Raw genomic sequence first — 27,919 nt, forward strand, 5'->3', positions numbered from 1 at the left:
GACTGATTAACTCCAGTGTTACAAAGGACACCAGAGCCTTTCAGAATGTTTGTGTAAAAAAATAGAAAATCTGGGATATTGAATTTACCCATAATAAAATGGCATCATTTGCTTGTCTTGAAGAGGGGTGGGAAGGGAGAGAGAAAAAAACCACTTTCAAAGTTCAGATTTTTCATACTCAAGTTCCCATTGCAGGATTGTATTCTGGTCAGCATGTAGCCTTGTTTTGGTGGGACTAAATGCAAAAGCTTTTCTGAACTAAAACTAATTTCAGACAACTGATGTGGTCTTAAAAGGATTTTTAATTTTTTCCCATGTTCTCATTTTAGCAAAGGAATTCTTTACACGCTTTTAACCGAACAATTGATATTAAAATTAAACGTCAATTACTAAAAAGTTACTGTCCTTTTGCATTTTCATATTTTCAGTCATACCTTTTTCTCCCAAAAACTTACCAAAGGGTCATACACACTTGTATGAGCAACAGGCAAGATCATGCATTTCTTAAGCTTCAATATAATATCATCAAATCTTAGATTACAACAAAGATAAGAAAGACCAATCATAAAAAATAAAAATAATCACACCCCAGATTCTGATACACTGCCAGCGTTTGACAGCATTTTAATTCTTTCAACATACGCAGGCCAAGTGCTGCTACAACCACAAAGCACACGCCTGTGCCTCTCACGAGCCGAGATTCCTACAAAGGCTCTCAGTGCAACAGGTGCAATAAGATTAACTCTACCTTGAGAGTCTACACTAAAGACAAGTCAGCTCCGAGCCCTCCCTAAACACTGAGGCCCCGCACAGCGCCCCGGGGCAGGCGGGAGGGAGGCAGCAGCACCAGTGCCCCCGCACGCCTTGCTGATCGCATTGAGCAGGAGCGCGAAGCTTCACCCGGCAATAAAAGGCTTTCAGAGTAGCACCAGGCCTGCCCGGAGGCGCACCAGGCCTGCCCGGCCCGGCCCGAGACTCGGACGGGGCTCAGCACGGGCTGCCCTGAGGCGACTCCGGCTGCGGGCCGAGGGCAGCGCCGAACCGGCCGAGCCGGGTCCCGCGGTGCCCCCGCCCGCTCACAACTCCTCCGGCAGGGGGGCGGGTCCCGGCCGGGCCCGCCGCCACTTACCGAGCCCCAGCACCGGGATGCTGCGGCCGCTGGCGAGCAGCACCGCCAGGCCGCCACCCGGCCCGGGCCTGCCCGCCACCGCCATGGCCCCGGGACTACAACTCCCGGCGGCCCCTGCGCCCGCGCTGAGGATAGGCAGGAGCGCGGGGCCGGGAACGGGACACGCGGAGGTGGGAGCCGGGGAGCCGGGGAGCCGGGGAGCCGGGGCGGTGGGAGCTGGGTGTCGGAACACGTGGCGGGGAGAGCCAGGCGGACCCCCGGACGCGGGGCCGGGTCCCGGCGGGCGGTGCCGCGGCTGATCCCTGTGCCCTCTCTTTGCCTCCTGTGGCAGGCGGCGGCTCTGCCGTGCCCCGAGCATGCTGTACCTGGTCGGGCTGGGCCTGGGCGATGCCAAGGACATCACGGTGAAGGGGTTGGAGGCGGTGAGGCGCTGCCGCAGGGTGTACCTGGAGGCCTACACGTCGGTGCTCACGGTGGGCAAGGAGGCGCTGGTAGGTCGGGCCCAGGGCCCGGGGCCGCTCGGAGCGCGGCGGGGGCCGGGCTGGGCTGGGGGTCAGCGGGGCAAACCAGGGGTGCCCTTTGTCGGGAGAAGTGTGTCCGTGACGCTACATTTTATGGGAGAAATCGTTTCGCTACCTTGGGAGAAAACTGCAGCGAAAATAAAATGTTCCTTCCTACAGCTGGTGGTACTGGTTTTCATCTCAAATTCTGCCAGTGTATGCAGATCCTGAAATACTTAGAGGGCTTGGTTAGAAAAACGTCTGATCTGCTTAAAAATAAAAAACTCCAGAAAACATATCAGAAAGATATGTTTTGAATCCCCGAGCCCCTGTATCGGCCTGAGGTGCTGTGACATTCCTGGTGGGAATGGCAGTGTGCCTGTCACACATTCCCTGGGCCAGGCTGAGTCCGCCACAACAGGCACAGCGCAGGAATGGGCTGTAACAGCATGGAGACAAACACACATCATGGAAACAACAGGAGTCATATGTACAGGTCATAACATTGATGGGTTCACAGATGGTTATAGAAAGATAAAGTTTAATGTTGAAATAGTACCAACAAAAGACCATACCTGCCCACAGAACAGGGAGCTCTCCCCTGAATAAGCTGTGCAGTGTCATGCAGAGATGCTGCCTGGGCCATGGATGCTGTACAGCCTGTGTGCATACCTGGGTACACACAGGGCATGGCAGGCTTTTAGCTTGTAGTCAGCATTACATGGTTTCTGCATCCAAGGTAGGCCGGAATATTTGGGGCCTTCTCTGGTTTATCTGCTATATTTTGAAATGAAGATATGCTCTGTGGTTTTATGTTTCTTTTCAGTACACTGCAGCAATCTAAATTGTAGTCAATTAATTAAAACAAAATGTTCTTTTTTATTGTTGTTTGATAGTTGGAAAATTGCTAAATGGAAAGGATTACTTGGATATTTTTACTTAAAAAATGTGCATTTGCTATCAAAAAAAGATTCATAGCCATCTGAAAATAAAACATTGAATAATAGAAAAACATTGAATATTTTTGGTGTGGTTATTTTGGTTTTTTTTGTGGGCTTTGTTGTTATTTTTTTAATTTTTTAAGTCTTTTGCAAACCTTGAAGACCTAGAAATAAGATAACTGGGAAAAGTGATCAATAAAAACAAAGTAAAAGATGTTGTCTTACCTGAAACCACCTAAGGGAATATAGGAGTTAATCAGCAAGTGTTTGTAATGGAGTCCAGTTTACATACAAGTGACAATGCTGGATGGTTTATTTAGTAATCTGAAGGTTAGTCTCTCCTAAGCAGCATGAAAAGTTATGGGAAATCTCTCAAGAAGAACAGATTTTTTCTTCCAGAGATTTTCTTGATATCCTCCTGTGTTGATGCTTTTAAAATCAGGTCTCAAAATTCAAATGGCATGACTTGCTTAGTTTATCTTGTTGCCCTGAAACATGTATTAAAAGCTATTTGATGTTGACCGTCTAAATTAGCCCCTAGTTTGGTGGAAGAACTGTTTGGACCCAGTGGCCTCCCAGTGAATCTACTTTGTCAGGAGAGTGCTTTTTATATATTCTCTAATTAGCATGCTTTGATTATCATCATGGAGCCATCTCAAAGCATGCAAATAGATTCCCTTGGAAGAAAACAAACACAGGTGTGCTCCTGGGACTGCACCCAATGCGTTCTCTTGTGTGCATTTGCTCACAGCATTGCCCTGAAGTCAGCCTGGTGCAATAATAGGCCCATGCAAATGGATGGAGTGCTGTTACCAAGGGCTTTGCTTTACAGATTGGCTCCTGTTGTGCTGTGCTACTTGCTGATGTGCATCTAGTCTGACATCTAATGAAAACAAACTTCTTGTAGTTTGAAATCAAAATTTCTTGTAGTTTGTTTAGTATAGACCTCAGCAGTACTCCAAGATGACTCAACTGTTCTGAATCACAGAAACAAGATTGGCTTAACATTTATTTGGTCCCCTTTCTGTTGAATCTGTACAGGTTGCAATTTGTTTCAGGAGAAAAATAATACCCTCACTTTATAGAGGTAGGGATACTTATCCAGAAATGGGTGGGAACTTATCTTCAGAAAAGGGAATGGAACCCAGTAAGAGTCTCTGACCTAGTACTCTAGCTAGGGGATGGATTTTTTTCATGGAAGCACTGCTCCGCTTCTGTGCAAGTGTGATGTTTCGCTCTTCAATTCACTGTTGTTTGTGGGCAAAGATGAAGTCACAGAAGTCAGAAGAAAATCTTTCCGTGCCATAACAGACATAATAGTTTTATCAGTTCATTAATATTTGTAATTCTACCAGAATTTTCTGTGTACTACTTAGAACAGAAACACCTTTTCTGATCCTTGCCTTGGAAAAAATAACATATAAAGAGCATGTGAAATGCATGATGACACATGACTTAGAGACAGATGTGTTCAGTATGGTCAGACAACCTGTTCTAGAACTAACTGAAGTTTCATTACATAAGTTGATTTGGGAAATAAAGGCATTTAAAACATACAAAGAGATACAATGATTACTGAGCTGCTGAAGAGAAGTGAAGGACATCATCAAATGCATGGTAAAGTATTTCTTAGAGAACTGAAGACAAAGGATTAGTATGAAATTATTCCTTAGATGTGGTTTGTTTAAATGTACTAAGGAAAAATCTGAAAAAACAGGTTGTGGTATAGCTAGTGTGGTGTTTGTATCTGGTTTGACGTCAGTGTTATAACTAAGCTAAGCAGTTGGGCTCAGGCTGTGAGAGGGGATGCCTTACAGTACGACTGCTGGTTAAATGAACTGTACTTGGAGCCCACCCAGGTACCTTCAGTACGCCGGTGTGATTGAGCTACTTTGGGTACACTCCTCAGCTGACACAGAAGGCATAAAAAACCCCAAGTCAGTATCAGAATAAAGGGCTTGACTAATTTTTGTCAGCCCAGGAGCTGGGAAGCTCAGGTGCTGTTGCAGGCGGGGTGAGGTTCTCCAAGGCCTGGGGCAGACTGCTGGGCAGAATAATAAAGAGCTATTCCAGTGTCCATTGTCTGTATTCTGAGTGAGCACCAAGAGAGATACAAAAGCATCCCTAGGTGTCTGATTTTGATGCTTATTAATTTCAATTTCTAGGAAGAGTTTTATGGAAAAGAATTGATCTTGGCTGACCGAGAAATGGTGGAACAAGAAGCAGATAACCTTTTAAAAGAAGCTGATGTTTGTGATGTCGCATTTCTTGTAGTTGGTGATCCTTTTGGGTAAGACAAAGCAACATTTTAGTTATGGCTGTACCTTGATCATTCTTTTTTCAATAGGAAGAAGCCAATTCCATAACTCTTCATGAACCAGCTGAGTTTCAGACCAGAAGCAGTTTTCTATGTTTGCATATTTTTTGTTGTATTAAAAAAAACCATGGAATTGTCTACACTTTATTTTACTTTGGAGTTTTCTTGCCCAGGTGTTTCTTATAGATAGGAATGTGGATGCTCCAGGATGTATGAATCTTTCTTTCAGCGGGCACTTTTAATTTCATTAATTATAATTTTATTCTCTTATGCTAGCTTTCATAATGAAGATTTTGTTTCATATTTTGTCTGCTAACAGAAGAAATTCTAGTATATCACATAATTAAGAAATGTTCTGTTTTGGGGGAGTATTCTTTTAGTTGCTGTTTGTGCTTGCAAACTGCAGCTTTTATACTCAGTTGTTTTAGAATGAATACAGGTTATTGGTTTTACTGTGCTTCTGCTTTGATATAGGATAGTTTTTAAAATCACATTGTTATACATGTTTTCCCGTGTTGGTTTATTAAGCCTTTTGTTTCCACTTTTTATTCCTGCTGGAAAGTGTAGTCTTTTTCTATAACAGAAGGATCTCCTTCTGTCTCTTTGGTCAGGCATCATCAATCTGTATTGTCAAGCCTTAGAGAAGAGCTTTTAGTCTCCAGCTGGTGATTCAAGATTTATACCACAGTGTTAAGGGGCACAAGAAAAATCAAATCACTGAGCACCTTATTTGTGAGTGGAAAAACAGAGAGAGTTTATGAAAAAGAGGAGCAGTGTGCACATCTGTCAAAAGCAGATAATTTCTGTAAATACAGGTTGAAGGGAATTGGCAAGTGAATATTATATTAAACTAGTTATTATGGGCAGATGAACCTGTACTTCAGAAATATTAATTATACTTGCAGTCCATGTTTACATTAAAATTAGGATTCATGTAGAGTGTAGAGCCACATTACCTGTACCCTTGTGCTCTGACCCAATGACTGATATAAATACTCAAGATGAAAAAACAAACTACATGTATTGAAATGTAATTGCTACTTGTAAGCAGTCTTATCTGCCTCAATTATTAGTTTCAGTGTCAAAATACTTCAATTCTGGTTAACGTACTACATACTTGTAGAAAACTCCACTTTTTTGGAATGAGTTTCTTCTCTTAAATGGTTATGTTCTCAGCTTTTAATATTGGAGCTAGAACTGCTCCTATGCCCACACAGAGCCCTAAAGATTTAGGTCTTCATGAGATTACTAGGAAAGAATGTTTCTGTCCTAAGAGAGGCCATAGGGGAGGAGGACAGAAGCCATGTGACTGCTGCTGATCATAGAGTTTCAAGTGTATTTTCAGGTAAGAAGAATGCTTGGCAGCCTTAGGAAATCTCAGGGGTTGGTGGTTAAACAATAAAGCAAGATGTGCCCCATCATCCCCTCACTGTGTACACTGTGCTTATCTGCAGATGTGGCAACAGCTGTGGATGTGCTCAGAGGAGCCTGGCAATGTCAGTGGTACAATGGAAAGCCCACTGCTCTAGGCTGGTGTTAATGTTCATATTATTACTACCATAAAACCTAAAATCTCTATCAGTGACAGAAAATACTGGTTTAGTTTTGGGTGCAGAGGGCTGACTCCATGAAGCCTTTGCTGGTATTTAGCTGAGTGCTCATAAGGGCACTTCTGCTTTTAGCTACAGTCATTAAAGACAGATCTGCTGTGAGAAAACAGTGGCCAGAGCAAATTTTAGGGAGTAAAGCCAGCTGATGCCTTGTCAGTATTACCATAACCACAAAATCCTCCAGTGCCACTTGTCCTTTGTATGTGAAGGGCATAACATAAGGCTGTAAAACCAGCCCCCTCTTCTCCTAGACAGACAGTCTTAAATCACCTTTTCTTATGGAAGTCAGGAGCAATGTTTGTGTACTAACTAAAGTGTTTGATTTGGATCTCTTTACTGCATTCTCCTGGGTCTGAGAGCCTGTTTGTATAAGGGTCTCAGATTTCCCAAATTCAGATTGCTCAATTTTTTTTCTTCCAGTGAAATTGATTTCTTTTTTAAATTATTGATCTTTACAGCCTTGCCAGCTGCTGCCACATTTGTGTTCCACTCTGAAGCACCTGATCTGCTGACTGGTGCTGGTAAGACCAGCGTCAAAATCACCAGACTAAATTCAGGGGAATTCTGTAAGGGTAACTATAAACAAGACCAGGGTGAAAGCAGTTTTCCTAGTTCATTGTTCTGATGGGCATGTGCTATTTCTTTCTTTCCTTTCTCCTTTGGTATAGCCACACAGAAATCTGTGGTACGTCTTGGGAATGATGTAAGCATACATGTAAGCACAACACGTGTAAACGTTGTTGCAGTGCAAAGATTTGCTTGATCTGTATGTATGTACCATTTTTAGGGAGGCTGTAATCTCAATTGCATAACTACAAGCCCAATGATTTTTGCACCAGTCAGTCACTGCAAGGTGTTTATTGGGCCTTAGACCTGGAGCCAAATTTAGCTCAGTTTTAAACTTAACTAGAATTCTCTTAACTATTTCAGAATAAACTTGATCACTCAGATTTAGGCATTGTTAATTTGAGCAATTTGGCTTAAATATTGTAAAAGCTGATTTACTCTAAGGATGTTTTTTCTTAGTAGTACCTGCAGTTCACTTCTGTCCATTCAGAGTTCTTGTCTGAGTGTGTTGCTTTCCTGGCACGTGCTGGTGCAGATGGGAGAGGGCCTGGCTGTGCAGCCAGGAGTGAAATACTCAAGTTTTTTGGAAGTCTGTGCCAAATAGAGTTGACCTTTACAGTTCAACACATGTTCCACAGATACCTGCAGAAGACAAAGGATAAATGGAGCTTTTCTTTTCAAGTACTTGCCAAAGCTACTTTATAAAGTAAGAGTTGTATTTGTGTTAGTTTTAATGATGCCAGAAGGCTGCAAAGAACTGTAACACACTGAGGATGCCTGTGATTTCAGCTAGGGAAGATGACACATGGAAGCCTTATTGGAGTTTTTACTTTCCTGCAACAATTAGTCAGAATATTGTTACCATTTTGTCACCTCTGCATTGCCCTTGTTTGAAGGATTTAATTTCACTTTTCATTTTGCTTGCAACACTTGGTAACTTCATCTTTTCAATCTTTAATTCCTGTCTTTTTCTTAACACAGGGCCACAACACACAGTGATTTAGTACTGCGTGCAGTCAAATTGGGGATTCCTTACAAGGTCATTCATAATGCTTCAATAATGAACGCAGTGGGCTGCTGTGGTTTGCAGGTAACATTTTTCCATATACATGTATTGTATATGTGTGTACTTTGTACATGCATATACATTATTTCACAACTGCTAAGCTTAGGATTGGTGGGCTCTTCTACTGCTGTGGCATGTTCCAATCTCAGCTTAGAAGATCTGGAGCAACTGTACACTTATGGTGTCAGAATTTGTTAACACTTCCTTTTCACCATGCTACATGTCACCAAAAGTCCCTTTTGATGAGCTCATATGAAAATGAGTAGTAACATTTCTATTCTTCTCTGCTCTCTAACTTTCCTCTGCCCCAGGAGACTTTGAAATTTAAGGTTATTTTACAGATAAAGCTTTGCTCGTGTCAAGGTTCTTACCCTGTTGAGAAATATACTGGTCTTGTCATAAAAGAAACAGTTACACAAGCTTGTCCATATGTCCAACTCATAATTAATTCCAAAGTCTTGTATGTGATGCATTCTTTCCAAGTTTGATCTGTATCCACTTTCTGCCTGTGTGATGAGAGGAGGCTTTGCCCAGCCAAGGGCTAATAAAACAAATGACAGTTTTTGTGCATCTTGAATGGCTGAAGTAGAAGAGGCCTCGTGTTCTCCAAGAAAATACTGTCTTATACTTGTATAGGTCCATTATTACTTTCCCTGCGTGAAAAATGTTACGGCACTGGAATCATAACTAATTACATATGAATTAGATGAAGCTTCCCCCTCTTCATTCATCTCTTTAACATAGAACCTGCTCTCTTTCAAGGGTCAGAATGCTTCCCTGTGTATGGAGACACCTAAACAAAGTTCCCACCGTACCAAAACCAAAAGCAAGCACAGGATGTAAATGTAAGCACAGTAAATGTACTATAGACAAGAGCTGAGGGTTTGAACAATAACTTTTCATCACTGAAGGAGGAATTCCTTCCTAGCTGTACATGAAAAAACACAATTTATTTTAATTTCAGCAAACAACTGGCGCCTTCAAATTTCCACGGACAAACTCCAATACTCCAAATGCCATTGAAATAACAATGCTGTCCAGCAGCAGAAAATCTGTTGCAATAATTTGGGTATTATCTTTGGCTTTGATGAGAAATCTGAGAGCCCTTTCTGATCTGGCAGTTCAACAACAGTGCATTGACACCTGCTTCAAGATGTGAATGCTAATACTAAAGGGAACACAGCACAGCATTCACATTCTAGATAATTCTTCCTGTGAGCCCTTTCTTAGTGATACCTACCTATTGCTGCAAGACTTGGGCAAAATTATCTTTTGTGAAGGAAATAAGCTTCTTGGTGTCTAAAATCTACACGTAGAGACAGATGGCAGCTGCTGCATGACTGCACTTACTGGGGCGGGTGACATGACACTTGGGGCTGGGGCTCTCCCTTTCCCCTTTTGGTTCATGGTAGTGCAAAGTTTGCTTCTGCTGTCAGACTGTTGACAAGTAGTTTCTACTACTTGCTAACTTTCTTATTGTTCCTTTACATTCATTCAGAAGGAAGATGCAAGGCCCAAAGAGTTTTCTGAAAGTTTGCTTCCCCCACAACTCCAGCTAGTCATAAGGAAGGAGGAGTATAGAGCTTCTAGGTTAATTGAAAGAAAGACCAGAAAACTAACTGGGGGTATATTACAAACATTCCATAAGGTTTTTCATATATGCAGAGTTTTGTAGATTAGTTTACTATTTCTTTCCCTATTGCATACTGAAGGAACAGAGTATGAAGGAAATGTGGTCTGTTTTTTCAACTCTGGCATTAGTCCCCTTTTTCACTCTGGCTTGGGAGGGGCTCCCTTCTCATAAGTCAACATTCCTGTTGTCGTATAAAGCATTTTAGGAAATAGTGATTGTATTACCAGACAGACTATAACCAGTTGTATGTTTAACTCTTCATTGCTCCTTACAGGCATAAACAGCAAGTGAGGTATCTCTTACAAAAAAGCCTGTGATTTAGAGTTGTGGTGAAAGTTTACAATTTCTTTCAACAGTCTTTGCATTCCTGGCTGTCTCCTGCCATCAATTTAGTTTTGGAGTTACTGTGTCTCAAATTGCAAAGTTGCTGTCAAGTATAGGAGGGATTCCTCTTTTGCTTCACCACAGAAAAGGCTTGGCTTTTTTTTTCTTGTTTTAATCTGATACCCTCTCTCTTTCTTAGCAGAGAAAAACAGGAAACACCTTTATACCCTGTTCTGAGAGCCATGTGCGTAGTGAGCTGTAACTGCTGATTAGGGCCTCTGTAAAATGCAGCTACAGTGCAGGCTGTTCAGAGAAGAATATGTCTTGCCATCAGAGCAATGTTTCTGTGCAGGCGACAGCATTCTGGTAGTTGTGCAGTTTTCCTGTACAGTAGTGAGTGACTGAAGTCAGTAGAGCATTAGTGATGGTTTGTTACCTTCAATTCATAGATAAATTTCTTGCCAAATTATAAGGACTTTCAAATATTTTGTTTTCACTGTCTTGCCCATTTACCAGCATTAGTGCTGCTGTTTTGGAAGATTGAAATTATATCTATACAAAGAAAAGAATGGGGGTTTACTTTTGAAAATTAAACTTTTTGAACTTATTGGAAGCTCTCATAGATTGATACAATGAGGTGCAGCTATTGAAAACAGGGGATAGTATAACATAGCAAAGTATTTGTCTGACTGTGCACAAAGCTCTGTGATTTGCTGTGTCTCCCTCTTTTACACTGTTCTGGCTGTGCTTCACTGCGCCAGATGTTTTTTTCCCAAAGTTGAAGAACATATTTTCCCTCAAAAAGAAATTAATTTTGTCTGGGCGGAAAAGCCAGGAAAAGTGCCCATGTGTCAGTGCCTCTTAGCATGTTCTCTGCAGGTTCACCTCTCTTGTTTGAAGTTTGGCATGCAGGTACCTTTATCACTGACTCCTCCTGTACTGGAGAAACACCACCAGTGAAGACAATCAGGCAGTTTGGTGACACTGCCAGGGAAGTCCGGGAGAGGGGACATCCCCAGGGCAAGGCTGAAATTCTCAGAGAGCAATTCTAGTGGCTGGTAACAAGACAGTTCAGATCTCCTCATCAGAAGCTTCACAGTAGTTCTGTAGCTTTGGAAACCTTAGTATTTTAGGTAACAGACTTAGCTCTATACCCGCTTGGCTACCCCATGAGCAAGACACTGCCTTGGCTCTATCTGATCAGGATTCAGCATTGCAGGCTGAAAACAAAGGCAGAACCCAGCCTGACTTCTAAAGCTTTACCTGTGCCTACACTTGGTTTTTTGCAGTAGCTAAGGCTTTTAGCCCTAGAATAAAGGTACTGAAAACTCTGGATCTCTAATTTACACATTTTTCATTCCTTCCTAATCTGCATGGTTACTTTGGGAAGGTCACTGGCCAGAGTGGTGCTCTCAGAACAGGATTCTCTTGGACCTGGTTCTAGTAATGTATCCTTGAGGTAGAAGTATGGATGGTCAAACACATGAAGAAAATTCTGCATCATACTGACCTGTGGTGCATGTGAAGGAATGATGCAACTTGAAATAGCTAAGATAATGGCATTAATGTAAAAAAAGAAGAATGAGAACTGAAGTGCAAAGCTGGAGGCAAGACACGGGATGAGATAAAAGACTAAAATGAGACACTCATTTCTGAGTGGTGTTGCTCATTTTGAAAGCATTTGCTTTATATTTTGGTAGGGTAGGTAGGAAAAAAACTGTCACGGCAAAAGACCTGCCTTTCTTTTGAGATGTACCCACTTTCCACCTGAATAGCTTCAGAACAAACATCTGCATGTTCCCTTGCTTCTTTCACTGACTCATCTCAACCTTCTTTTGTTGGCTGTCCAGTTAGTTCTTGTAAGACAATTACAGTTAGAAAATAGAAGTTTTTGCTACCAGCTGATCACTTAAATACAAAAGCAATGCTTACTGTGTTATTTTTGAGTGTTTACTGAACAGGTGAGTAAATTTTCAGTGTTGAGCTGAAAAATATTACTTAGAGATAAGGAAGCTGAAGGATGCCATCATTACCACTGTGCTCATAGTCAATGAGAAAACATGGAGTAGCTGCAGGAGTGGAACCTCTGAGTTCCACCCTCTCTCTGTGCCCTAATCTTCAAAAACACTCTTTGCTCTAATAGGAGGGACTTCACATGAAATGATTTTTATTCACTGACAGTTAAAATAAGCTGTTTTTCATCACTAGCTGGTTTTCTCAGTTACTACCAGCTTCTGAGCATTTTAGAAGTTGGCATTTGTTTCTCAAGCCAATTAAAGGTTAAATCAGTTCTAGTCACACTACTTCATTACTCACAATTGCTGTCTAACTTAGTGCCATTTGTCACCAGCAAACATGACCCAGAAACATCCATTTAATCAGAACAGTTTGTGGTTGTTTTTTTTTGTTTTAGCTATCTTCATTTCATATTAGTAAGCTAAGTCACCAGAGTGGGAAGGAAACATCACCGGATATTGCTGGAAAGAGTCTTAGAAGGTTATTAAAGATCAGGTGACATTACCTTGGAGGGAAAATCCTCTCCTATTCAAGTTTGCTTGTGGAGTTTCTGAGTATTCTGACAGCTGAATTTTATTCTGCTTGTGGAGTGGCTATTTCCTAAGCACAGACACAAGAGGCAGCCATAGAAAAACGTGCTCCTTGTGTGGGCTGCTTTTATGTGATTTGTCTCAGCACCCTTCTGCAGACTGTCATCACGTGGATGGGATTCCCTCAGCCAAAAGCCTTTTCTTCACATTTCCTTTCTCTCTGGCATGCGCTAAGGGGACTGGAGGTTTTTGGGACAGCTGAGCCAATCTGTTGGCCTGCAGTACAAAAAGGAGTCATAGCCACATATGTGTGAGTGGTAAAACCTTTCAATTTCATGTGAAGGTTCTTGTGAGAGGCACTTGAAGTTGCTAATTGTCTGTGGTACTAAATAAGGTAGTGCAAAGGGCTAGAGCTGGCTTGTGGTTGTTTCATATGACCAGTTCCAAATGAAAACAAAGGTTGACTGATTCTTGGTACCTCTTTGTTGATTGCACTACTGCCTAAGCTGCTATCTGGCAAAAATATATAATATAAAGAACAGTAGGAGCCCTTTAATCTGATGAATGTGCTCTGGAGGGTTATTAGCAGGTTAGGGAGGATAAAGGGAAAAAAATATGACTTGTTAGGTTCCTGTTTTTGAGGATGGACATTGCACAGCATCATGTCAGAACTCTTATGACAAAGATAAAGGAAACATGTCTTAGCTTTTCTTTGTATGTTCATTGGGATTTATCAGGAAGTAGCCTGGGATACTACAAGGTGCTCTCCAGTCTCCAAATTCCAATGAGGAATAGTCTTAGGAGGAAAAGCCTCTTAGTTCGTATCAGTGGGATGTGATCAAGCTGTGAAGAGTCTTCATTTTCAGAACTCATCTGTCCTGTGAGAATTATCTGCAGTGTAACCTGTGACCACCCCAACCCAGAACATAAACAGGTAGCACGTCAGTCCTGGAGGGTTTCAGGGACTTGGTTGTGTATACAGGTAGCAGGTCTGAAAAATGCAATAACTCATCCTACCTTCTTCCTTCTGCCATATAACCAGTGCTGAAGCTGTTTGAAAATTCAGGAAAGGATGTAGGCTTGTAAGTGAAAAATTGCTTTGTCACCACCACAGCTGATACAGCAATAATTCTCAGAAAGATGCTGTAAAAATAAATGTCTGTATTTTGAAATCTTTACTTCTTGTTTTCTCTGCAGCTGTTGCCCTACTGCCCTTTAATATTAGCTGGCATCTCTCCTGCTTGCTTTAGTACTTTTTAGATAGGATGGGGGATCTTCCTTTTTTTAATTTCCCTATTTAGTCTCAGACTTGTTCCTTCTTTTTATGCTCTATATTTTTGTAGTGATTAGCCACACCAGTTTAAGTGAGGACAGCTGATCTGGACAGTTTCAGGTGTCTGATATCATTCAGACTGGCCTTTAACAAAGTTGCTCAGGAGCTTCATTGAAATTTCTCTCCTATGCCAGCTTTCCCAGGTGAGATCAAGGTACAGCACTTTTGCTCTCGTAATTTATTTTGGCCTCTCAATTTGCTTCTACTTATGTAAACAAGAAGTAAAATAAGAAATACCATTAACAGAAGAGTTAAAATACTAATTGAAAACAAGCACCTCAGTACCAAAAGTTGTCAATCATTCTTTCCTATTATGTGTGTAAATATAATAGGAAGTTATAGCTTGTTCTGAGGGGATGTAGCTGTGAGTTGAAACACGGTTTTCTACGGTATTTTGCGAGGCAGAAAACTCTAGCAAAAAGGCATTGCCTCAGAGCGGAGTTCTGGCTTCCCTTCCTGACTTCAGCTATTGTGTTGCAAAATTTCAGTGCACAAAGCTTGGCTTAAGCCAGTTACTACTTGGGTCAGGGGGAGAGGTATTTCCAAAGACTGAGGTCTTTCAAAATGACTTTTTGAAATTTTTCTGTGAAGGTTTTGAGCACTGGGGAGAAGGTAAGGTTAGTTTCCAAGCCGAGAGCACAAAATATCTGTCCAACCATCTCACTGCGCCCCTTTGAAATCCTGGCACTTTTGTGCCTGAGCAGAATGTAGACACTCTAACAAGTCTGATGATTAGTGCAAATGTGATGCTTGAGATGTTTTGGCTTGTACAGAACAGGTATCACCTACTCCTAAACCCCAGGTCTGTGGGTGCGGCACAGACTGCTGTGAAACCTCATGTGCTGCTGCCTCCCTCCCTTGCAGCTGTGCCAGCACATGCACAGCACCAACGTGTCCCTGAAAACACACGGAGCTCCTCAGCACCTGAGTAAACTTAGGAACTATCTCAAAGCATGGCATTAATCCGTAGTTGTGTCGTAATACACCTTGGTGGACAAACATGTTGAACAGTTTTATTCCAGTGACAAGCATGATTTTTTGAATTTTGGGGCCCTATTCAGCCCTTTATCATTAGTGGAAAAGTTTTGTTTAATTTCAGTGAGTTCTGACTCCAGTGGACTTGCTGTCTTCTGTAACTACTGAATTCTTTGGATAGTAGTGAAATTTTTGGCATTTACTGCTCTTTCTGCAGCAAGGCCTTTCTTGAAATTCAGGTGCTTCATGCATGATTTCAGGAGGCAGAAATTAGAACACTGCAGAGGAATCTATATTAGGAACAAATTAATCTGCATGAGGTGAAGGGTGGCTGTTAAAAGTGTAAGTTCTGATACAGTCCTGTGCAGCTTCTTTAAGGCAGTTTGTCTTGGTGGAAGGGCAGTTCCTATGTTTGCATAAATGTCACACATCTGCAGACATCAGATGCTGGATGAGAAAGAAATTCTGGTTTATTCTGTAGAAGTGTTTGTAAGGTAATTGGTTACAAGTATCAAGCACAATAGAGGTATCCATTTACTGCTTCAGTTCCATGGCATTAGGACTGATGGTGTACCAGAAAGTTTCCAAAGCAGTATTTCTCCCTCTATAATTTAAAGTAAAAGTATGTGTACATTAATGCTAGGAAATCTGTTCTTCAGGTGTTTAGTTAGTAGAGGGGGGGTATAAACTGCAAAGGCATTTCTAGAAGGTTTATAAAATATGCTCACTTCCATCTTACTGTTTAAGAAGATGCTGCCCAGGTGCTGAGACAACAGGTGTATTTTTGTAAGACTGTTAAGTACAATTTTCTATGATACCAATACTTTGTCAAGGTATTCTGAAGTTATTTCTACTGAGTAGATAGGCCATTTCTGACAAAAAAGTTTTGTTCTTCTTTGACATTCAGACTTCAGTTTTAATGCAAAACCTGGTAAACAAAGGACAGATTCAGTGAATCTGACTGGCAGGGCTTGCCCAAAAAGAATAACTTGCTTAATTTCTTGTTGGCAAAAAGGATGGAGAATCTTTGTAATGAATAATGGAAAAGACAAAGATAACAATCGGAACAAGTGCTGTAGGGTATAAAGCTGAATGCCCAACTTGTTCTTAATATGTGGCAGAGTGGTTTAAAAATTCTGATTCCCAACAAAATACCTATCAGATAGTAACATTTTGCTCACTTTCTGCACATCGTTTCCTCCACTAAAAGGCAGAGATGGAAGTTTCTCTCCTTCAGGTTATCAAAATGCTAAAGGGACAAAATAAGATTCAAGGTTAACTGAGGCCACTTTCTGTCCTGAACCAGGACTGCTGCTTTTGGGAAATGGCTGCAGTGGCTTTCAGGTGGCAGATGGGAAGCAGTTAGTTGGCTGGTGCTGGACATTTCAGCAGTTGTGGAAGATTGCAGGGATACTGCCAGTGAGACTAAAGGTGCCTTGCTCCCAGATGCTCTAACATTGAAAGGAAGAAACTTGTATAGTTTTTCTTCAGATTTGGTACAAAATGGGGAAGACTTCTAGGCAGTCACATAGACAACAGGCAAAACATAGTTTGGGGTTTTTTCAATTTTCTAGAACCTAGCTAAGAAGTTACATCAGGAACAATTCTTTTGGTTCAACCTGTATTTACTTTACTGGAAGAACCTTTAGGTTGTGAAATGTACACGGTGTGTTCTTGTGCTTGTGCTAGAATGAAATACTTAAAAGAGGAAATGTTTTCAGTAATATTCCAGGAACCTTTGAATAAACTCTGTTTCTGTCAGTATGAATGGTTAAAATTTGAGCTTTTGGTCCCTTGAAAACAAACATGTTTCTGCTTTGATTCAAGTTCTCTGCCAGCATAAAAGACTTAATACTGCAACCTAATGCCACAGTAAAATTAGTCTGTATGGGGAAATCCCCAGATGGCACAGGACTGCCAGCACTGCTGCTGCACAGCATCCTCTGCCAACAGCACACACAATGCCTCCTGCAGAGGGCAGGGAAAAGCATCTTTGCCTTCCAGGAGTTCAGAGAAAGTGAGAAGGGTAGTCCCTATAGCTGTTGTTTCTCTGGTGGGCTTGAGCAGACAGAATATTGGCAAGCTGTACAATCTCTTGGGACAGCCCTTGTTCCAGAGCTAAACTGAACAAAATTGATGGATGGTTTTGCCCTTTTTCAGCTTAGTTACAAAATCTTCTAAACCAAATATTGCCATAGGTTACATATGACTTTCACTTTTGCATCACCAGAGATGACTGGCAAGACTATTGCTTCAAATGTCTTCACTGAGATTAGGGATTTACAGTAATAAACGTGTTAAGACTGAGAATAGTATCAGTGAGTATGCTTGACATAATCTGACAGCAATATTCTTTTTACCATATGTACATAAACAATGTTGCACCTCTCTGCTTCATGCACAATCTGTCCTGTCTTCAGATCTTCATACCCACTGTCTCCTTAGACTGTAATTTCTTTTGCATGATAGAGCTTTCATCTGCAGGCAAGTGCCATTTTAATACAAATACTACTGTATCAGTAGAATCAAAACATTGTATTACGGCATTATTTGAAGTTGCCTAGCCTCAACCAAAATAAATAAAAAGTAAATACTTTTTGTGCTAATCTTACAAAGTTTGTGCCTTTAAAAGGACTGCAGAATTAAGTAACAAAGAATAGAAGGGATATTGGAAGTTAGTTAACATTTATTCAAAAGGTGAATGCAGACAGGTAAAAACTTTACAGGTAGTTTATTACTTGTTCTTTAACATTATTGCATGCTCTTATTTTTTTCTTATTGCATATATGTGTTACTCCATTTGCTTTGTTTTACAGTTGTACAATTTTGGAGAGACAGTCTCTGTAGTGTTCTGGACAGATACATGGCAGCCAGAAAGCTTTTTTGACAAGATTGAGAAGAACAGGCAGAGTGGAATGCACACCCTGTGCTTACTCGGTGAGCAGCTCCCCCAGCTCCTCAGCTACCAGTGCAGCACTGAGAGGCAACAGTGACAGGCACGCAATGCTGTCTGTGATTCAACATGCTCTTAGCTAACATGTATCTCTAAAAATACAGAAAAAATTGGAATTTTAGTGCATGTGTGCCTGGAGTCAGTTCGGCCACTGTTCACGTTACAGCAGCCAGGAATTTAATTCCTTCTCAGAAAATCCCTAACAAGGTCTTTGTAGAAGTTAGATAGGAGTGGGAGGTCCATTTTTGCTTTAAAGTTCGCTAAGATTTTAAGCTAGATCTGGCTTAGGATCCAAAGCAGACTGCAGTGACGAGCAGCCATCTTTTATTGACTGTTTAACACACAACTTTCTGGGGACCTAAATCACACATTTAACCGTATTTGTATTCTGTACAGTGACAGTCTTTTTCCTAAATTATCTTACCTAAGGATGTGTTGGCAAAAGCCAGTTGTCATGTGAGAAGCTTCAGTACTGTAAAGTCCTTGCTATCATGGAGCTGAAGGGAACGCTACTCCCACCTGATCACTGTCCCAGGCTCTCCCATGGCGTGCTGTCTCATCTTTATCCAACAGTCCTCAGCTGACCACTTTCTCAGAAACTCAGTTTAGGCAGTTTAGGTAACTCCTTAAAGATTATGGAACTTCCAGCACATAAACTATAAGGCACCTGCATTATTTCTATCTAGAGTTATATATCTTTCTGTATCGTCTTTTACACAGCTGGGATCATTCAGGGCCAAATAAATTAATATCTTAAGTACTAACAAGGTCTGTGGTAGCTGGAGGATTATGAGCAGGAAACAATTTAAATGTGTAAGCATCACTGCACATCAGACTTTTCACTGCCTTGTCAGTTGCTTGTTTTCAAAATTTGCTAAAAATCAGAATTCTGGTAATTTGTTTTAAAGAATGATAAGTGCTTTAAACAAGGATTATTGCAGCTATTTGTTAAAACAAATATTCTTTAGGTATTTTGTATAATAATTTCTATGATCCCCTTTTAAATTTTTTTACCTAGTAGTGAGAATAAAAATTTTGAAACGATGAAACTGCATTGTAAATCTCACATTTCAGGGACTATTGTGCTAGCTGCACCTAATTATAACTCACAGCTGAGAACTACCAATTTCCAAGCTAATTGTTCCCTGAATTAATACTTGGGCATTTTGGTCTATGTACTGTTTATCCAACTGACTAGATTACCAGGTAAGCAAGTGTGACATGAAAAAGGTTAGTGCTGATAAACTTTTGAATTCAAAGTGACTTTGTGGACATATAAGCAGTTGATAAATTAGGCATTTGCAAACTTGCAGCTTTGCATTTAAGCCCCTTTCATCTGAGTCACTTTGGTTTACAACTTGATTATGTAACTTAAGCAATACTTTTGTTAAATCCAAGGTTAAAACTGTATCCATCTTTCAGTATAATTTTTGGGGGGCATTTGAATACAGATAACATTTGAATTCTTCTTGGATCAATTAGTTTCATAACATTGCAGCTGGGCAGTCTTAGCTACCTAACCCCTTCTCTATTTCAGTTTTGCCCAAATCCTTTTTTTTTGTCCCATAACAGAAGATTGTTCTAAATTTGACTGGGACAGGAAGGAAGTGCTAATGAAAGTCGTGTTCCTGCATGGCAGTGATGTAATCACTGTTAGTCAGTCAGACTGTTCTACCTTTGGTGACCACAATGTGCTCATACCTTAGGCTCAGTCCTGATAGCCTGGTGTGCTCAAACATGCTGTTATTTAGCTATCTCATGGTAAATATGCCTGCTATTTGTATACTTAGCTGTATTTTTATTTGGCTGTGTTGCTCTGAAATCTGTGAAACTTGCCCTATCTTTGGATAAAATCCCACGCATAAAGTCACAACATTTTGTGATTAATTAACACATGAAACAGTACAATGGGATCCATATTCCTTTTCCCTGTAATAGCTAAATGTTGTTACAAATTTTATAGAATCCATTAATTAAATTAAGCTTTACCTACATAGAAAACTAAGTAGGCAGTTTGTAGGGAACCTGTGTTTTAATATCTGTTTTGTTCTACAGATATTAAAGTGAAGGAGCAGTCTCTGGAGAATCTCATGAAGTGAGTCACCATTTTGAAACTATACAGAAACACACAGTGCACTTACAAAGGGGTTTTTTTGTACAAGGAACAAAGGTTCTTTGCCCATAGTCTAATACTGAACTTACCTGCCTTTTGCTCTTGAGTTTCTCAGTGGCCACTGTCTTTTGTTTCTTACAAGGAGTGGAACTCTCTTGTTCATTACAATAGGGCCTGGCTTAATTTACAGTAACTGAATGGAGTGGCAGCAGAACATGATCTTCTTTGTAACTGTTGCTGTGAGAAGCACCAGCTCAGAACGGGGTAGGCTTTCCACTTGGCCAATGAAGTGCTATTTCTCTACTGTTCTGTCACCTCCTAAAACAGATTAATACCTGAAACAGTGTTCTAGATTTATTTCTGTACACTGGCTGGAAACAGTGTGAAATACAGAATACATACCACCCTTTTTAAACAGCTAAATAAGCAATATATAGAAAATGCTCTTCAGTTTATTCAACTGTATTCAAAAAGTTCTTACCACATCTTATTCATCTCTCTGCAATCTGTATGTTTTGACAGTGGTAAATATAAATGGCTCCTTTATACACATGCTGTAACTGGTCTAAATTAACATTTGTGAAGTCTCACGGTATCATTGAGGTTTGTTTATTCTGGAGTTCAAAATGTTTGACTGAATCCAGTTGGCAAAGAAAGCAGTATTTCATTTAAGAATGTATTTCTGAGGCTGTAATCATCTGTCTGCAGGACATTTGACACAGAAACAGTTGTTTGCCCTTAAACTGAATTCTAAAGCATCTTTCAGGAGTAGCTGCAAAACCTGCATATTGCTTCTCACAGCTGAATTTGCTTTTAGGACTCCAGTAATCTGCCAGCTGGAGGCCCAGCCATTTCACAGGTGTGCTGAGAGCACAACAGACTTCTGTCTTCTTTAAAAATTTCCCTATTTTCTAAAAGGCCCAGCCTGAGAGCCTGGGCCTGTTGAAGTTCAATTTTGTGGTCTAGAAGTCTCTTGAAATAAGCTGCAAGAATGCTGGGGATAATGAAATGTGTTATGTGAAATTTCTCTTCTTTGCCTTCCTGGCAGAGGGAGAAAGATTTATGAGCCACCACGCTACATGACTGTGAATCAAGCTGCAGAACAACTTCTTGCCATTATTCAGAACAGGAGGCTCCAAGGATTAAAAACAGGTATAGGACTGCAATATTCCTGTCTGTTAATATTCATCTACTAAAAATTCATTTAGCTCTGTTCCCCTTTTTAAAAGTTTATTCCTTCAATACTGTTAAAATGAAAATCTTTTCATTTTATCCCTTACATGGAATGAATCAGAAGCAGCAGTTTCCTGAAAGTGAACACAATTCCTGAGTTAATTACATATTCCACTTCTGCTGCCTTCTCATTCCTCCACATCAACATCTTTAAGATAGAGCTTTATCTACTTTGAAGAACAAGCTTCTTTCTGGACCACTCAAATAATAGTTACGGCTTAAGCATTTTCAGTATTTTTCTCCTTTATGATAGTACCATTAGTCAATAAGAGTTTAATCTTCTTTTTACAGAAACTACTGAAAACACAATTTGTGTTGGCCTTGCTCGGGTGGGTGCTCCAGATGAGAAGATTGCTTCAGGCACACTACAGCAGATGTCCAGCGTGGAATTGGGTGGTCCCCTACATTCCTTAATTGTTACAGGCACTATGCATCCTCTGGAATTAGAAATGCTTAAGCTTTTCTCTGTTGACAGTTCCAGTTTTGAAAATAATGCATGTCAAAGGACCACTTAAATAAAAATTAGGCATTTGCATTTCTATTCTGTGTTTAATTTCCTAACAGTATAAAGTTATTCCTGTGAATATTTAAGACTTGCCTAACTGCAGTTAGACTGTATATTGCTTCAGAAGACAACACTGTAGGAACATAGACCTGCTTTGACCTGAGGCTGCAAACTGCAAGCTGCACCTGCTGGTATCAGCTTCTACTATGCAGACACCTCCACAAAGTTGTAAACACATCAGCATCACTGATCAAAGGGATATCCCTTCTGCTGAAGTACATTAACCAAGCCTACTGTACATTGTTCTAAGATGTTAAATTTTGCTTTTCAACTTTCCAGAAACTTAGTAATTCTCTCACCAAGAGAAACTATTAGTGTGCAAAACCTGTTAGGTCTGTGTTCCTTTTACCTTGGGAGAGTGAGTACAGACAGGTGAGAATGCTCTAAACCAAGAAAAACAGTTACTTACCCTTTGAACAGCTAGTGAAACAGAGGGAGAAGCTGCACAGAATTTCTTATTTCAGACGGCTGCAACTTGAAATAGAACTGAATTTCTTCATATGTTAATGCCAGCATTTATGAAGGGCTGGACTCAAACCGCAACAACCATAATCAACCTTAAGCCAAGTCTCAGCAGACTGCAGGAATTCTCTTTAAAATCAGCTAGTGGACCATGGTGGACTATTTCAACTAGTCTGCATAGTCTGACGAGAACAAAGCAGATCTGTATGCACATTTTTTAAGCTGAAGATTTATTGGAAAGAAATTTGATCCTGTATCTTTTCAGCAATATAGGATATTTAACATTTTATATAGACTGTATTCAAGTAGAAAAGATTACATTAAAAATTTCTTCATATTGCACTTGGGACAAGTTGTGGCTAAGCTACTAACATTATCATTGCAGAACAAAATCATACACAGTCTTCAGAATTTTAGTGAGCTGCCTTGTGTTATCATTAAGATTTCTTCACAGGTACTTTGACACACTGTGCTATTCAACTTAAGCTCACTGCTAAGAGGAATTATTGTAATTTAAAGGTAAAGGCAAGCAATATGCTGTATGCTACCAGGAATGATTTTGGCAATTGCTTCATTCACATTACTTTGCACTTCAGCCAAAATACTGCAGCGATTCACTTAAGTCTTGTACAAGATCCCAGCACACATGTGAGAGACTCCAATGCACATGGGAAGTGAAATACCCAACTCCTTTTACATGTTATTTCCGCCAAATTACCACATAGACAGGAACGTTTTGTGGCTCACTGAAACGGACAAGAAGATCAAGCACTATTTGCACACAGCAAGTCACAGTCTAGTCTTCACATGCCAGGCACAGCAGAAGCACGACTGGCATCTTCACATTACAGCAGTGTCTGGCCAATGAAGTCCCGACAGGGATGGTCACTGCAACAAAGCCTGAATGGAGGACAAACCCAAAAGGGAACAGAAGTGTAAAGCAGGAACTAACCACTGAGTCACTATCAGGGATCAGACAGATTACTAGAGGGGAAAAGAAAAGAAGAAAATCCTGCTTAAAGGCGTGGATAGTCAAAAATCATAGCAAGTGGCAGTCTGATGGCTTCTGGAAGAAACAGGACAGGGTTTAATTATTAAATAAAACTTGCTGTGAACTGGTATTTAAAGACCTTGTTTCAAGAAGAGGGAAAAGGGTTTGCATGGTACAGAAGCATGCAACTGAAAATCTGCACTGTGCAACTGCAGCTGAAATCTGCACTATGAGAGAAATGCCGTGGAGTTTAACGATTTGATTGCACAGTGTGTGCAAAGGGTGGAAAACTGCAGGTCCGCAGCAGCTTCTCTCCCCTCTTGTATCTTGTTTAAATTTCCAAAACAGATTCACTTACAATTGAGATATCCTTACTTTCCTTCACCTTTAAAGCCAGCTATACTTAAAAAAATGTTAAGAACCACTAATGTCCATTTTATTAGCAGCAGCGATTTCAACTTTTTGTAAAAATAGTGTCAGCAGCTCTTACTAATGACGCAACTAAACTTTTGTTTAGCCAGCAGTGTTACATAAAAAACAGAGTAATTTATTTGCTTTTTGCACTTTTTGCCTTAGTTTAGTAACTGAGTTCTCTGTAGGGGTCCTGCTGATGTAGAAGGAGCCAGTCTACCCATATTTGTAGACTTACCAGATTAGCCTATAAAAGGCCAGTCTTCATTGTAGTGTTGTGAAAAGTAGTTTTCTTCTACTGTTATTTACTATAAAAAACATGGGGGCATTTTAATACAGATACTCTGTAGCATTTGTTTTATCTTCTTATTTTGCTATAAGTGCAGTGAAAACCATGCAGTTTGCAAACTTGGCCTTTGGGACAATAGTGTTAAAAGTTACTGGTTTCAGTCACAGAAAAAACCCAAAACTACAAAGACGAGTAACCCCACAGTAAGCTCAGCTACATGAAAACATGGGAACACCATACTTTGAAAACTTGGTTCAAAATTCAATAGTGAATACCAGGAAGCTGGGTGTAATAGATAATGCATCCATCTCTGGATGTCAGTCATTCACATAAATCTTTGTTTAAATGATGGCATGAATCTCCAATAAAGTGTCAAAAGTGAAGTGTTACATAAGCAGCCAAGTGTTAGGAAAGTAGCAAAACACAAAGTAATGGTGCTTTGGCTCTCAGGGTAAGAAAAGCTGCACTTTCAATTGCCTGATTTGTACTCTCTTTAAACCTGAGACAGTATTCCCGTAGTAAGTGAAAAAAATAAATCTGATGTCACTCAGTTTACTGACATCCTAGATGTGACTGTAGTTACCTACTGAATGTGTCATGTACTGTCTTATGCGGAATGTTGTGATGCTTATCCTTTTTCAGAAAGCCTAGAAATACTTAAAGTCTATTTTGAATCTGATTTCCCTACACTATCCCCAATTATATTTGACAAACAAACAAGTTTAAAAATAATGAAGTGCTATCTTGGTTAGAAAACTCAGACTTGTACATATCCTTCCAACAATTGGGTCACTCATAATAAGACAAAAAAAAGTAATTTAAATCAATATTGTATAATTATAACAGGCTGATAGGTTTTTTCACTCCATATCCCATATTAAAAAAGTCTGTAGATGTACATTTAAAAAAACATCACCACCAAACAAACCCAACTGCCACTTGGCCAAATTCTCACTTGGAAACAAATAGTACCAGTTGTCTTTTCATTAAGAAAATTAAAATAATGGCCAAGCTCAGCAAGTAGGGCAGCACTACAGTATTTCATCAAATCCAGGACTACTCAGTCCCAAAACATGCTGGTAAAACAATGATTTAAACCAAAGCCTGCTCTTGGATCATGACAAAATTGCAATGAAGTTGGCTGGTGCTTGCCTTTAATGACATATCAGTAGATCTCCTCTAGCCTCAAATAGCAATAATGGTAACTATTAAAAAATGAGGAAGTCATGCTGTCAGCCAGCAAGCAGCAGTCTATATGCAACACACTACAAAACACTAACTACACCCTATAATCACAACAGATTTTAATCACCTTTTCTGTGAACATACATGCACACGGTATCTTAAACTGCAATGCTCAAATCTGCTCAACAGATCCTTGCACCCCACCCTGTGCTGTGTAACTTCCAGATCCCGTGTTTCAGTCAGGCAGTCTGGGCCTGGCAGAAGATCTGCAAGGTGGGATGAGGAGAGAGCCTGACGGTGCGACAGGCAGGAGGCTGGAAGAGAGAGGTGTGGAGCAGTGCAGCTTCTCCAGGAGCAGCAAACAGGATCACAAACCAGCAAAAGGCATAAAGAAGGATCTGAAGAGTGGAAGAGACTGTAAAGTTTAAAAACAATAATATATGTGGCTTTGTACTGCTATTTTTCTTTGCACCCAGTTTTCAGTTTCAAGCACAAGAGTACACCCCCAAGCTTTGCACAAAATCAACATTCATGTTTCAATATCCCACGTGGAAAATTCAGGAACCACCTATCAATTTGGCAACCATTGTCTTTTCACATAAGAAGTAATCAAAACTCAGGTGCTACATAGGAACAACAGAGCGAATTCAAGGAACTTTGTATCAGCTATGAATTCAGCAATCTCATGGCAAACGTTTCTGCAAATCCGTCTTCAGTAATTTTGTAGTGCCTAGCACTTACTACACAGACATTGTCAGCTTCAGAGGGCCTTGATTTCACTATTACCACATAACAGGTACAAAAAAAATATTAAAATCCATACCAGTCAGTGGCAGGTATGATTTATCAGAAAAATGCCTGCCTTGTTTTTTACACCACAATGTTCTGTTTGTAAAATGTCCTCTTAAAATATCTTCCATTACTACCTTAACTACTTCAGCATAGTGGAACTATCACTTGTAATAGCAAGTATAGCAGATGGTTTTTTTTTTAAACAGCACTCAGAGTGAGTAAATGTGAGTAAAATTATTATAAATGCTAGAAAAATATGACAGACTAATGTTTCTGGAAAAAAAAAAGCCACAGAAACAACCCTTACTGCACTAAGAACTATCTCCCCCATGAAAACATACAAGGCTACAGTAAGATAGTCAAAGATACCAGATTTGTCAACCTGGGAAAAGCATTATCTTAAACACCATGAAACATGGTCCTTATTTCCATTTTGGGTATAACCACCAAAAATACCTCTTTTCAGTATTTAAAAGGCAAAAATTATCTCACCAATCACTTTAATAAGAATTATGACAACCTATTAAAATCCAGGAGATTTAAGCTTTCACAAACAATTTCGAGATCTATTTTTTTCCACCACATGATCTGGGAAAAAAACAACTTCAAGCATTGCTTTCATCACCAACATCTTCTCTCAGCAGTTTAAGTGACTACAAACATGAGTAGCATCATGTAATGAAGGGACTGGAGCACAAGCCCTATGGGGAGAGGCTGAGGGAGCTGGGGTTGTTTAGCCTGGAGAAGAGGAGGCTCAGAGGTGACCTCAGCACTGTCTATAACTACCTGAAGGGAAGTTATAGCCAGGTGGGGGCTGGTCTCTTCTCCCAGGCACTCAGCAATAGGACAAGGGGGCACGGGCTCAAGCTCTGCCAGGGGAAATTTAAGTTGGATATCAGAAAAACATTCTTTACAGAGAGAGTAATCAGGCATTGGAATGGGCTGCCCAGAGAGGTGGTGGATTCACCATCCCTAGAGATTTTTAAACGCAGATTGGACGTGGCGCTGAGTGCCATGATCTGGTAAATGGACTAGAGTTGGACCAAGGGTTGGACTCAATGATCTTGGAGGTCTTTTCCAACCCAATCGATTCTATGATTCTATGTCTTATTACTCTCAACAGTATGAAGAGACTAAGAATTGTTAAATCTTGAATAAAATAATTTCACAAGATGTGCAACAAAATACCCAGCTTGTTTTGGAAGCAAGTCTCTTCACAACAGCTTTGTCTTTTACATTTAGAATTCTTCTGTCTGGTAAGATGCAAGTATAATGGAAGTCTAACATCTACAGTTATGCAAGTATACAATCCCCCCACATACATCTCTAGTAAATAATCAGACTGCATACAAGATTATTTGTAAAAGTAATAAAACCCTTTGATGCTCCATATTTATGCTGGCAAATAGCTCTCCTGATATAAAAGGCACTTTGAAAACCCAATATGGTTTGGTTCATTAAGTTTGCAAAGTACAAACAATTGTACAAACATACAATTATATTGAAGCATGTCAGCTATTGTGACATTATCTACAAAACAAGTTTCCAATTTTTGATAACACTGGTTTGATGGGAATGAACAGTGGTTTCAGCAGCTTTACTGAAGACATGACAGGGTTTCCAGTACCACAATCTTATTAAGTAAAAAAAAAACCTCAAAAATGTACGAGTTCGGGGCCCCAAAAAAACCAAGACCCAAAGTCCATAACATTCATTCAATATTTACTCCTTAGAAGTGAACTCCACCCATAGCCCAAGGGCAGAAATCTATTCAGTCGATTCCAGAACAGTGGTGGAGGCAGGCTCTGTCTCGAGAAGGAGGTTCTTATACCAGTACAGTACTGAAAACTTTGGTCCCACAGCACAGTTCCAGAATTTCACTACATAGCTGCAACATCAATCTGTATGTAAAGCTGTCTTACTCCCGCCTATAGAAAAGGGAAGGAGAGTTAAAAAGCCTGTAAAGCCAAAGCAATTATTTACC

The 27,919-nt window shown here is 40.2% G+C and overlaps 3 protein-coding genes across 4 annotated transcripts in view; 1 reads left to right on the top strand and 2 right to left on the bottom strand.

Annotated features, from left to right (window-relative positions):
• The window catches only part of LOC139676520 (uncharacterized oxidoreductase YtbE-like), a 44,531-nt gene extending 42,987 nt beyond the window's left edge, over window positions 1–1,544 (bottom strand). Inside the window, 3 exon segments of the mRNA XM_071565585.1 lie at window positions 1,130–1,219; window positions 1,222–1,447; window positions 1,449–1,544. Coding sequence (XP_071421686.1) covers window positions 1,130–1,219; window positions 1,222–1,447; window positions 1,449–1,529 — 397 coding nt within the window. The 5' untranslated portion in view covers window positions 1,530–1,544.
• Window positions 1,147–21,779, top strand: DPH5 (diphthamide biosynthesis 5). Of its 2 annotated transcripts, none has more exons than XM_071565594.1 (8): window positions 1,147–1,299; window positions 1,461–1,602; window positions 4,736–4,860; window positions 8,046–8,154; window positions 17,758–17,878; window positions 19,950–19,989; window positions 21,056–21,159; window positions 21,532–21,779. In XM_071565594.1, the coding sequence occupies exons 2-8, from the start codon at window positions 1,486–1,488 to the stop codon at window positions 21,753–21,755; spliced, it is 840 nt and encodes a 279-aa protein (XP_071421695.1). In that variant the 5' UTR covers window positions 1,147–1,299; window positions 1,461–1,485; the 3' UTR covers window positions 21,756–21,779. The 2 variants fall into 2 exon arrangements, with proteins under 2 accessions (XP_071421695.1, XP_071421694.1); XM_071565593.1 differs by having other exon boundaries at window positions 1,154–1,299; window positions 1,461–1,620.
• The window catches only part of SLC30A7 (solute carrier family 30 member 7), a 31,333-nt gene continuing 21,022 nt past the window's right edge, over window positions 17,609–27,919 (bottom strand). The window contains exon 11 of the mRNA XM_071565588.1: window positions 17,609–27,863. Within this exon, the coding sequence (XP_071421689.1) occupies window positions 27,816–27,863 (48 nt within the window). The 3' untranslated portion in view covers window positions 17,609–27,815. The remainder of the gene's footprint in view (window positions 27,864–27,919) is intronic.

The sequence above is a fragment of the Pithys albifrons genome, chromosome 10 (assembly GCF_047495875.1).
Source record: "Pithys albifrons albifrons isolate INPA30051 chromosome 10, PitAlb_v1, whole genome shotgun sequence".
NCBI lineage: Eukaryota > Metazoa > Chordata > Aves > Passeriformes > Thamnophilidae > Pithys > Pithys albifrons.